Here is a 13231-nt window from a genome sequence, read left to right as displayed (position 1 = left end):
ATTTTTTAGGATATATGTTGGATTCTTTTTTATTTCCTTCACTGAGGTATCTTGGTTTCTCATTTAGGAATGTCTAAAATCTCTATGTTCAAAGCCAGGCCCCAGTGGTTTATGCCTGTCATCCTAGATCCTAAGGAGGTTGAGATCTGAGGACTGTGGTTCAAAGCCATCCCAGGTAGAAAAATCAGTGAGACTCCTTTCTCCAATTAACCAGCATAAAGTAAAAAATGGGGCTGTGACTCAAGCAGCAGGGTACCAGCTTTGAGCAAAAAAGCAAAGGCCCTGAGTTCAATCCCAGTATTCACTGGCACACACACACACACACACACACAAGCACATGCACATGCACATACCTATATGTGCAGATGCTCCTATTTGTTTATTTACCACATTGGCAGGTAATTTTTTATGCTCATAGCAAAAATAAAATACAAATTTCAGCCTTTCAGAAAATGCCAGGCACAAGCAGGTAATAGTTTCAAGATATTTCTTATTGACCACTTAATGTGCATTATTCTAAACTTAGGGAAATAAAAACTTGGTAGCCAGGCAGCAGTATGATAACTGATAAAGTGTCTATAAGAACGCCAGTGCCTAAGTCAAAACCTAGCCATCTCCTAACCAGGCCTGCAGAGATCTTATATACACATCTACACAAGAGTTTATGTTTAGAAAAATGTGGTAATTGCAACTTGTCTTTCTTTCAGCTTTAATTTACTATACACATGTCCCCCTAACTATACACGCTGATGTGTTTAATGATATAACATCATAATTAAGCAATCTCTAAATTATTACAAACATTGCTCCAGTATGACAAGAAGCTTTTTGCTTTTATGTGCTTTTGTATTTCTGCAGGATGCATTTCTAGGAGACATGGAACCTTAAATAGGGCAGATATGTGAAAATATTTTATACTTTCTTGACAGTCTGGGCAACATGACATGAAATATACTTGAATCGCTCTTCTGGTTGCTGAAGGTCTTTTCTAATCTGAATCCAAATACAAGGTAAGGGTCAAGATACTTGTTTCATTTTTATTTAAGTTTTATTGTAAAGATGATGTACAGAGGGGTTACATAAGTAAGATGAGTACATTTCTTTTTGAACAGGGTTACCCCCTCCCTCATTTTCTCCCACTTTTTCACTCCCCAGTCCCCTTCCCCCCCCTAAGTTGTAAAGTTCATTTCCAACATAGAAGACACTTGTTTCCTGAAGTTGTTTTTTGATTCCTTGCTCTGTTGCTAAACAGGTATGGAATTGGAGCCAAACAGAAGGCATGTAAAATGACAAGCTGGGAAATATAAACTTTCTGAAGCTACTTTTGCTCAAATATTCCAGACTTGACTTATGCTTTCAGTTTCTGCCTTTGCTTTATTAAAAAACAAAACAATAAACAAGCATCAGATTCTTTTGGCCTTCCAGAACCAATTTCTATTGCACCAGTCAGTTAAGACTATCCATACTTTAGTGCTATGCAGCTCTCTTTTTAATTGGGAAGCAAACAGATCTTTGCCAGAGATGACCTCAAACTGTGTTTCAACGTCTAAACTAGTTACGATGTCTTTAAGAAAACGGTGCTGTTTGAGTCCAAGAGGCTTCTGGGCCTGTCTAATGGCTTCTGAGGAGATGGGTCACAGAAGGTGCTTGCAAAGGCTTGTACGGTCTCACATCTTAGGGGCATCTGGTCTTCTGGAGTGAGTAGTTCCAAGTGGACATTCCCTAACAAAGAAGTCAGTGTGTGGACCATGACCTCATAGAACACACAATGTTATCAATTAGGCGAGGGATTTGCCCAATCTATGTCAGTGGGTGTTTGTGACAAAGTCTCAGATAATGAGGCCTTCTGTTGACACTGTGTACCTTAGCCATTATCTCCTGTGGCTCTCTCCACATCCCCAGTGCCACAGCTAGAGAGGTAACAGTCGATGGTGCAGCGATGGAGAGGTATGCTGGCTTGTCCCGGGTCAGAGCCATGTCAGGATGAGCGCCCACCCACTCATTCCCTGGCTCTGTCCTCCTGCTGCCCTGGCCCTGGCAGGCTACGCTCCTGTTCCTTGCAGCTGGACCTTCTTGGTGGCTGGAGTCCTCTTCGGTGCTCTGTCAAAGTCTTGCTTCTCTTGTAGCACAGATGAGACTGCTTGGTATTTTAAAGGGCAGGCACAGGGTGTGGCATGGAATTTCGGTGAATTGGGAATCCGGCCGATGGTGAGTTTTATTTTCTAAAATATGAGAAAAGAAGTAATGTAGTGACTGAAGATGATTTAAGATCATTGGTTTTTCAATCTGCCCTCTTTTATACCCTTCAAAGCTTTCTTTTCCTTCCTTCCTTCCTTCCTCTCTTTTTTTTTTTTTTTAAAGAAAATCCTATGATAAACTACTGCAGGCCAGAGGAAAATAGCAGGAATACCCAGGGAGTAGAAGGGATTTTTATTTCCTGTATCACCAGTCTGAGCCCCTAGGGAAGGTTCCAGAGAGCACCAGTGCTGGCACATAGGGTCCCAGAGGCACCAGAATTAAACGGGCTTCCTGAAACCAAGGAAGCCATGGGAGATAACCAGTCAGGATCAGCCCTAGACAAAACTGAGAGGAAATCAAAGTTCAATGAGTTTCTCTGCCCTCTAGCATGTCTTTCCCCTCCAAACACATTCTTTACCCTCACTATCCCTTCCCATTCCTAGCCTGACTTCTCATCTCTCACAGTGGTTTGGCTCAGGTACTTTAAAAACATGAAACAAGAGGTGAGCACGGTGGTACACACCGGTGACCCCCGATACTCGGAAGGTAGAGACAGGAGATTGCTGTTTGAGGCCAGCCTGGGCAAAAAGTGAATGAGATCAGCAGTCTCATTAATGTCTTTTTCCTTCTAGTATTTGAGTACCACAAGGACTGGATCTCTATTTTCATATAAAAGCAAAAGGCAGGAATGGTATGGTAGGGAAATCATGTTGCTGGCACCCCACAGTCCTCTACAGAGTGCAGAAGGTGTTCTCCCATAGAAGGGGGAAGACAGAATGAGCCAGGAAAAATGAGGATGACCCTGCCCAGGCCAAGTGAGTGTGTAGTCTGGACAGGCAGTTATATGACAGTACAGGCAGCCACACCCAGGTAGAGTTCCAATATCTGCTCTAGCCAAATCTCTTCTCTTGGCCTCTGAGCCAAAGCTGGATCTTTGGTTCAGGGTACTGGTGAAGAACTTTCCACAGGGTACGGAGAGTTATCTTTGACTACTTGGCCCCTGTGTGGCTTTTTGGCAGAAGCAGTGGACTGGGTCTTTAAAAATGACCTCTTCTCCACAATACAAACTCCTATTCTAGTCTTCAACAACTAAGTCAAATGCCTCTTCTAAGATACCCTTCTGACCAGATGCCTGGTGAAGTGGCTCAAGCGACAGAGCCCCAGTCAGGAGTGAGACATCCTTTGGTATCCCTTGCAAGTTTTGCTTCAGTCTTCCTCTATGTTCCCTGCTTACATCCACTCATCTTTGAGCTCCTAAGGCTTGAGTGGAGGTCCTTTTTTTTGTAGCTGTAGAATATACCACAGCATCTAGCATAAATTGATATTCATTAATTAGTGAGTGAATGAACATATTAATGAGCAAGTGAATAAATGAACAAATAAGCAAGTGAATGAATGAATGAATGTGAGTGAATGAATGTGCCTTTGATCTGCCATTAACTACTTATGTATCTCAGATTGTATCATTCATCCCTACTGGCTTACTTGTATAAATAGTAGGAATCGTACAGCTTGTCTAACCAGCAGGGTTATTATATAATGAGGAAGAGATAGGACATATTCTTAGATAGATAGATAAATAGATAGATATTTAATACTTAATCATAAACTTAGAGCTGGAAACAAGAACACAGTATAGTGATTTACACAAATTTCATGTCAAGGAACTATTTTTAAAGAACACTAACAGAATAGTCTAATAATTTAACTTACCTGCTTTATAAAAGGCAAATGATAAATGTAGACTGGCCCCTTAATCTTCACTCCTATCCCAGAGGGATATTTCAGGGATAGTTTGAAAACCAACCTTCTCATTTTAAGAAACTTAAACCCAGACAAGGAAGAGATTTTCCCAATGCCTCAGGGCTTGCTGGCACTAAAAGTATACCAGGAAGGATTGAACAATAGGAAGACTGGAATATTAGGTGAGATAATTTAAAAATAGACTAGCCCAGTTGGGTGCTGGTGGCTCATACTTATAATCCTAGCTACTCAGGAGGCTGAGTTCTGAGGATCAAGGTTCAAAGCCAACCCAGGCAGGAAAGTCCCCCTGAGACTCTTATCTCCAATCAACCACTCAAAAAACAGAAGTAGACTGGAGATCAAAGTGGTAGAGCACTAGCCTTAAGCTGAAGAGCTCAGGGACAACACCCAGGCCCTGAGTTTAACCCCAAACTAACAAAAAAAATAGGCTAGCCTATCTGGCGCTGGTGGCTCATATCTGTAATCCTACTCAGGAGACAGAGCTCCGGAGGATCAAAGTTAAAATCCAGCAGAGGCAGAAAAGTTCATGAGACTCCATCTTCAAATTAACCAACGAAAAGCCAGGTGGCTCAAAGCATAGAGCATCAGCCACACAGGCCAGCCAAATGAGTATGCAGTCTTAGGTTCAAACCCCAGTACTACCAAAACTATGTAAACGTATAATATTACCCACATACTTTTTTTTTAACAATGTGAATCAATGATGAAAGCAGGGAGATGTCAATTTCAAAGATGACAAACTGACATTTGAAAAGGTGAGCCTATCCAATGTTGCATGGCCAATAGCACAAACACACTGAGCAACTGACACACACAGTCACATCATAAACACCCTGTGGCATATTATCTCATTTCGACCTCCAATACTGGTACTATGAGTGCCACTACATTTTACAGAAGAGAAAATGGAGGCACAAACAGGTTCAAAATGATGCATTACAATTCATTCATGAGCCAGTCTGGCTCATCACAAGTTCCATTTGCAACATGGGGCTGCATCTGGAGCCAGCAACTCAGAGTCCTCTCTCCTCACCTGTTGCTCTTTCCAAATACTCCTTTATTTGGAAAGAAGAGTTTCATTGGTATCCCAAGTACTTTGCAGACTCCCTTGATGATGTTGATCTCAGGCTCTTTGACATTGAAGTATTCTGACCAAGGCTGATCAAAAAGACTCACCTCGCTCTGGATGGACCGTGTGAGAAACAAAGACACCTCCTCCATGTTCTGGGGTTTCAGGTCATTCACGGCCAAGACGTGATCTCCGTGGCAGAACAAGCATCCCAGATGTGGGGGGCCCTCCCACCGAGTCACACTGCAGCGGGAATACAGCATCCAACACTGGGGTAAGACTGAGTTCACAGAGAAGGTAGGGCAAGGCCCTGCTGGGGTCTCCTCCCTCTGAGCCGAGCTGCCACACACCTTTTTCTGTTGAGAATATCTTTCCTTCTATTACCATTGTTGCCTAACTCTTCTTCCAAAACCTTACTCCAATGACACCAACCTTGTGAAGCCCCACGTAGCCCTCCATCAACTTCCTTGGCTTTAATCATCGTCCTTGCCCAGGCCTCATACTGCATTCTGAGAATACCTTATCTATTTTAATTTAAAATAACATCAAACATGGCAAGCTCTTTCACCAGGGTATGGGACTCAGGAAAGGCCACATGGTTGTTTGTTTCATTTTTTTTAATTTTTTACAACCCTACATCTCTTAAGTAAATAGAGAACACTCTGTTTTGTTGAAAATGTGAGGATAAGCTTACACACTGAATATTTAATGAACAAATGAATGATAGAGTTAATGAGCAAGCTCAGTCATAGAGAAGCAAACTTATATAACCTGCTTAACTCCTGAGCTTTAGATTATGGAAAATTTTGAGAAAATGGGAGATTATGGTCCCTGCCCACTTAGAACTTAGAAGATAATTAGTGTGTAGCATTTTGTTTACATTAAAAGACTTCTTAGTAAAAATACAATGTTCTACCAAAATGAATTAGAATCTTTTTGATTAATTTTGTGTTTAAGATGAAGTCTTGCCAAGTAATCAGAAGCAGCCTGGAACTCACAGTGTAGTCCAGGTTGGCCTTGAACTTGCTAATTGTCCTGCCTCCAGCTCCTGAGTACTGAAATCACAAATAGGTATCATCATCCTTTACCACACCGTAAAAGAATGTAGAGTCAAGTTAATGGTGGTTGTGTTAAGGAGTCAGTGCCACTGGTCTTCTGTGTTGAAATCCTCAACAAGAAGTTTTGCACTTATGTCTAGAGATCTTAGGCTGTGAGGTGCCTTTTTCTTTTAGTCCCTTGATTCTTGGTGATTTCCTTCACTTCTTTTATTCATAACATATCCATTATGCAGTGACTGGTAAAGGTGTCCTGGGGTATATGCGCTCTGTCTATTTCTCCTCTCTTTGAGAAATCAGAAATGTGGACTATCTCCTGGACTTTGAGGCCTTTTTATACTTACCTCTGGCAAGAAATACTCTGCTTTTTGTCTCAAAGATGTTTTTCTGACAACATAATAGCCCAAGAACACAGTCAGTATTATTATATATAGTGTTTTATAAATAACTGCCCAGGCACCTGTAATTCTAGCTACTCTGGAGGCTGAGATCTAAGGATTGCAATTCAGATAGCCCAGAGATGAGAAAAAAACATGTGAACTGCTTATCTCCAACTAACCAACAAAAAGCTGTTAGTAAAGGTATGGCTTCTGTGGTACTACAAAAAAGCCAAGCAAGAGTAAGAGGCCCTGAAATCAAGATCCCGTGCATGTGCGCGCGCGTGCGCACACACACACACACACACACACACACATACACACACACAGAAGTATAATTGTTCTGTTTCTCTCTTTCAGTATCATTGCTGGTCAGTATCAATCAAAACTCCTACCTACCATATCCGTCCTGCAGCTTCAACGAGAGCAAGGTAGTTTATGATTTCAGGAGGTGAAAGGAACAAATGCACTGTCTCCACTTGGCTGTCATCCAGGATGTTACTGGAGGGAAAACATTTTGGACATCCTTTAATTGGAAACTACTGTCTTAGAAATAGGAAACCAAAAATCTACTCAGGAAGGGAAAGTTCAGAGACAGAGTGAGTGAGTGTACCATCTGACTTTTACAGTTTAAATGACTAAAAATGACTCATTCCTGTCCTTCCCCAACCCCTAATAGGACAGGGCAACAGTTGGCAGAAGAGGACCAAGGAAGCCACATTTGGATGACATGGATTATATATTCACCTACTTCACGTCAGTTGCATACTGCTCTACTGAGAACGATTTATAGAAGAGGAAGAATCAAAATCACAACCATCCTATGAAAGCCCTAGGTATCACATGAACCCTAAACATTCTCCTTCTCATTTATATTAATCTTCATGAGATTTTCCATGTCCATACTGCTCAGTTCAGGGTTGAGGATTATTCTAAGTAAAAATCGGAAGCCTGCTTTGCTCTCTTAGGTCCCACAAAAGTTTAGAAATGAGATATTTACTTGAGTAATATAGACAATTTCACAACAGTTAGCGAGGCAGACCCCCTTTTCTCATTTGTGGTCTGTGCTTCTGGATTGGCCAGTGAGAGATACAAGTCACTTCCTGATTCTTGTTCTTCCAAGTGAAGGTCCCCATCCTGGGCCTCAGGCAAGGTCTGGGATTCCTCTTGGCCATCAGTAGACATATTGGGTGTTTCTTTGAAAAAGCTAGAGAGTTAAAACAAATTCTATTTTTTTAGCTTGTCTATTTACAACTTTCCATTGTGCATGTCAGATTTAAGTCACTAACAGCCATGTGAAAGCGAACAAGGTCTTGAAGGATGTCCAGCCAGCAAAATCACGGCCATAGCTAGGATCAAATCCAACAAGCTCTCCTTCTAAAAATGGTCATGAAATCAGAATAACCCTTCATAGGGTTTAAAGAACAGAGTGAGAGTGTGAGAGAAATAAAAGCAAAACAGAAAGCAGTTCCTCTAGGCAGAAAATGCCCTGCAAATGTCACAAATGGTTTTCTGTATGTGGACAAACGATTGCTACTTTCGGATATTCTAAGATTACAGTTGAACATTCTTTATCCAAGAATCCAAAATCTAAAATCTTCCCAAATATGAATTTTGAGTGCTGACATAATACAAATAGGAAATTTATAGGAGAACTTTATTCCATTTCAAAGCTACTAAAAATAATGTACAAAATTATCTTAAGGGTATATGTGTAAAGTATATAAGAAATGTCAATGGATTCTATTTAGACTTGAGTTCCATCCCCAAGATATTTCATTGTGTTTATGCAAATATTCTAAAATGTGAAAAAACATTCTGAAATCTGAAATAGCTCTGATCCCAGCATATCATATAAAGGACATTCAACTTGTATTGAATAACATATTGAGTGGAATGATAATGTTTGCATCAATTTGCCAGCTATTAAAAATGAATTGACTCATGCCTATAATCCTAACTACTTAGGAGGCAGAGATCTGAGAATCAAGGTTTGCAGCCAGCCCTGGCAGTAAGTCAGGCCCAGAAAGACAAAGGATGCATGTTTCCCCTTATATGGGGAAGCTAGCTTTACCTTATCAATGTGTAAGTAAATACTTCGGGTGCTATGCAAGTGGATACAAATGTGTTAACCGAAGTGTGGTAGATTCAAGGGAGAACCCAAATGGTGTAATGTTTTAGATAGGAAAACCCAAAGTTCTGTAAAATAAAATAGCAGGAAGTGGTTACTTGAAAGGGGGAGGGTGGGTTCAAGGGGAACAAAGTAGACAAATGAAGAGGAGAAGACAGGGGTGGGGGGGGGGAAGGAGGGCTGGGGGGCCGGGGTGGAGAATACAGTCAAGAATCCAATGTATAGCCTCCAAAATTTAGAAGAGTATGAGGAGTGGATAGGGGAAGGATGGGTGAGAATACTGAAAGAGGTAACATTGATCAAGATATATTGTTTTCATAAACTGCTTTGTAAATGGCAAGTCCTTTGTATAACTACTTAAAGGTAATTAAAAAAGAAAAATCTTTTTTTAATTAAGTTTTTATTGTGAAAATACTAAAGGGGTTACATTTACATGATCAAGATAATGAGTACATTTCTTATCCAGCATCGTTGCCTCCTAGTTTGTAGTACTCTTATCTCCAATCAATGTAAAAAGCCAGAAGTGGAGGTACAGCTCAAGTGATAAAGTACCAGCCTTGGGTGAAAAATCTAAGGAAGAGTACAAGGTTCTGAGTTCAAGTGCCAGGACTGGCGTGCATGTACACACACACACACACACACATGAACTGGCAGTAACTTTTTGAACAGTGGGTCACTTACTAGGATTTCATTGTCATGTAATAACATTCAGTTTTCTCGGAGACCTGGCCTGGACTTCTGCGTTCAATGGAGTTACCAGGACCATTGGAATCAATGTTGTCCAACTGAAGAGAATGAAACAGATGTAAGAATGTAAGTGTGTCAATTAGCCAGGTACCTTCTTACCCATAGCACTAATACACTGGGCACAAAGTAGTAAGCACATCTCCCATTGGATAGGCAGTGGCTCTCTTTCAGGGACTATCAACATTTCCCATTGGATAGACAGTGGCTTTCTTTTAGGGAATATCAAATGACCTTGCCCACACGAGAGGACACCAGCAAAGCTTCTGGCAAACTCCAAGTGCAACCCTCTTCAGAGTGTCTCACACTCTAGGTACAGATATTCCATTGGGCTACACTGGAATTTTCCTTTCTGTTTAACCACAGGGAACTTAACACCATAAATGCTTTTCTTATTTGGTTCAACTACAGAATCATGGAAGCTGGCTGGGTCAAAAACTAGACACAATGTGGAGCTGGGTTCAGGCTGAAATGACTTCAAGATTGGTGAGGGATCTAGAAACGTCTGGCCTCTCTACCCTTGCACATGTGCAACCTCAGTCCCCCACAGCTAAGAGCTATTGATAGCCAAGGTTGTTTCAGAATCCCTAAGGCTCCCCACTTTTAGTCCCACATTCATGCTGTTTTCTTCATTTAGAGTATCCCCTTTCTCTTCTATACATGAACTGTTCAGTCTTGCCTGGAGTCCCCCAGCTTCTCTTGATCACCTCAATCACTGCTCAGGACTGAGTTTCTAGTGCATAGGTTTTTGTTTGTTTGTCAATTGTGGGACTTGAACTTAGGGCCCAGCTGGGCACTGTCCCTGAGCATTTTTGCTCAAGGATAGTGTTCTACCACTTTGAGCCACAGCTCTACTTCTGATTTTCGAATAGTTAATTGGAGATAAGAGTTTTGTGGACTTTACTGCCCAGGCTGGCTTTGAACTGCAGTCCTCAGATCTTAGCTTCTGGAGTAGCTAGGATTACAGGCGTGAGCCACCAGCATTCAGGTTATTATAGTTTCATCTGCATCCTCCACAGTGTCTCGCAATGGCTAGTTTGTAACTAATGCTCACTCCAACCTGATCAGTTGGTAGTCCCAGAGAACCCTAATATGAAATTATTTTGGATAAAAGAAAGGGTTTCGAATGAGCCTAGGAAATTCTGTGTGTTGTATACCACTTGGCTATTTATAAATGTGTCACTGCACATTAAAGTCCGTAAGAATCATGTTGTCAAGATGCTTGTTTAACTCATAATTTAACACTTCCATAACTGACTTGACCCCGGAGTACTTCTTTAAGTGAACACATGTGAGCATATAGTAGAAACTCCTAGTTTGGGAGGTGGTGCAGCCCCTCCCTAAATGTCCTCCTGTCTCCACTTCCTTTCCACATTCTGTATTTGTGTTTACTAGCTACAGCCACTTGGTTAATAAGCCTGCAAGATAATTTGGATTTTGCCACTTCCTAGTTCAGGGGTCACCATTGTCCCTTGTCTGTTCACAGAATGAGGCCAACTTTGTATTTAAGACCCATTGTGATCTGGTTCTATTTTGTTTTATTCCCTTCTGCACCATGCATACTCTCTGAATTGTAGCTTAACTGGACAATTCACTAGCACATATTAAAGGCCATTGACTCTCCAAAGTCTTTCCAGCCTGATTCCAGTGGAGAAAGTCCTTTATTTCAGAAGCTTCCAGGACATTTTGTCTCTTTGTATAGCGTTATGGTAAGACTGCAGGCTCTGAGGTCAGGCTCATTACTAGCCACCTTGCCTAGGCCTATATAGTGCCTAGCAGTCGTAAAGACCTCCTCTGGGTCAATAGGCTGATGGATCCACCACACCATTTATCACTCGAGGCCCTTTGCTCTTTAAAAAAGTCCAGAATGTGAAAACTTTTCAACTCAGCCAGTCAAGACCAACTGTTGCCCATCAAGTAAGATCAAATGCCTTTTCCATTCTTCTATCTGGGAATTTGCTCTCAGAGATCCCACGCCTGGTATGCCCCAGGGCACCATATTAATCTCTCTTCAGAGTGGAGCCCTTTCTGTCATAGGTTGGTTTCTAGTCAAATGTCAGCACCATGAGCCTGTCATCTATCTGTGTCAGATATACCTTTGTGCCCTGACCCAGGCTTATGGTATTACAGACTGTGTGCAAGGCCCAACAGACTTCTGTGGGAGAAACACATGATTAATGAATGCGAGGGATAACCTCTGAAAGAATGCTCCGTGGACTAAGATAATAACTTTCCTCCTCTGCATCTTGCGTGGTCTCTGACAAGAAATCATGAGGAAGATGAGCTTGCTTGAATCCTGGAGAACATTTTTCCATTAAATACTGAATAAAAGAGAGAGAAGAAACAAATCATTTTCTTTTCCCCCCAAAGGGCCAGACAGAGTCAACTGTATGCCTTAAATATATATTATGGAGAGGATAAAAAGCTATAATAGATTAGTGATTGACAAGAGCAGAGAATCTCGCAAGGTTCCATTCAGAAGCCCACGCAATTTGAACCTGTCTCTTGAGTGTAGGTCATCTCTGATGAAATGGGCACAGTATTCAGACTCTCTCCGCCCTGCCCCCCACCCCTTCTACTCTTTGAAGCTGTAAATCAGAAAGTGTGGTCTTTGCATGTGGGTGGCATTCTAAGTCACTAAGCTGTGCTAGTTTCTCCACCCCATCTTTTTTCAGTTGTCACCCAGTGCCATCTGAAAAAGTAATTAGCCCAGCACAGTACCTTTCCTCTTCCTGTTCAGGATTCTTCTTTTGTGTTTTGCTCATACTCCTACTGTTTCCATAGCAGTGCAATTAGGTACTATTGCTCATGAGAAAGTATGAATTATAGGCTTCAAGGTGATATAGGTGCAACCAATTAATTATTGTCTTTCCTTCCCCAGTAGACACAAAATACTCTACTAATGCACCTGCTTTGTATGCAGAAGAATTGTTATAAGTACAATTTAATTCTCTCAAGAACAATACCTTATGGCAAGAGGAATTTTGAAAAGACCTTGAATACTTTCTCAGAAGTCCTTGAAGCATGAATTTAACATAAAATAGAAATATAGATGATCCTCAATTTATGATGGCTCAACTTAAGATTCTATCGACTCTATGAGGATACAAAAGTAATATGTACTCAGTAGAAATTAATGTTAAATTTGCAATTTTGATTTTTTTCCTGGGCTTGCAATATGCATTGCACTATGGTACTAGACAGCAAATGGGAGCCTCTGTTCCCAGTCAGTCCTGAAATTATAATGGGAAGCAATGGACTCTCTAGATTGCACTGTGTTGCTAAGCTGTGATGTTCAATAGGAAGAGGTACAGTTAATACATTTTCACCTCATAAAAATTTCAATTTAGGATGCATCAGTCAAGATGCAGTACTATTCATAAGTCTGGGATCATTTGTAGTTAATTTTTTCTTTTTTTCTTTATTTTTATTTTTTTATTGTGAGAATACCGTTCAGAGGAGTTACAATTACATGGGCAAGATAACGAGAACATTTCTTAGCAAGCATTGTTGCCTCCTCTTTGTTTCCCCTTCCCATCCCTTCCCATACTCCCCCTACCTCCCCCCACTTCCCCACCCGATCCTCCCCCCCCCACCAAAGTTGTAAAGTTCGGTTTTCAACATAATGACTTGTACATCTCATTGTTACAATGGGTCCACCTGTATCCCTAGTTAAACGATTTGGTTTTGCCCTTCCCCTCCACAAATTATACCAATATCAAATAAATACAGTGAAATGGAAAGACTTGGAAAAAAATATATTAAGTGAAGTAAGCCAGGCCCAAAGAAACATAGGTCCCATGGTTTCCCTTATTTGCAATAACTAGTATATGTCTGAGTCAAGCAGAAAAGG

At 41.1% G+C, this 13231-nt stretch overlaps 1 protein-coding gene across 1 annotated transcript in view; it reads right to left on the bottom strand.

Annotated features, from left to right (window-relative positions):
• Positions 1-2042: 2042 nt before the first annotated feature.
• Plekhs1 (pleckstrin homology domain containing, family S member 1) overlaps positions 2043-13231 on the bottom strand; it is a 17203-nt gene continuing 6014 nt past the window's right edge. The window contains exons 6-11 of the mRNA XM_013017610.1: positions 11574-11699; positions 9316-9419; positions 7546-7710; positions 6903-7004; positions 5179-5314; positions 2043-2222 (exon numbers count right to left, since the gene is read on the bottom strand). Coding sequence (XP_012873064.1) covers positions 2043-2222; positions 5179-5314; positions 6903-7004; positions 7546-7710; positions 9316-9419; positions 11574-11699 — 813 coding nt within the window. The remainder of the gene's footprint in view (positions 2223-5178; positions 5315-6902; positions 7005-7545; positions 7711-9315; positions 9420-11573; positions 11700-13231) is intronic.

This window comes from Dipodomys ordii, unplaced genomic scaffold (assembly GCF_000151885.1).
Source record: "Dipodomys ordii isolate 6190 unplaced genomic scaffold, Dord_2.0 Scaffold36, whole genome shotgun sequence".
Classification (NCBI taxonomy): domain Eukaryota; kingdom Metazoa; phylum Chordata; class Mammalia; order Rodentia; family Heteromyidae; genus Dipodomys; species Dipodomys ordii.
Note: the sequence above shows the minus strand (reverse complement) of the source record. Positions and strands in the feature narration are given on the sequence as shown.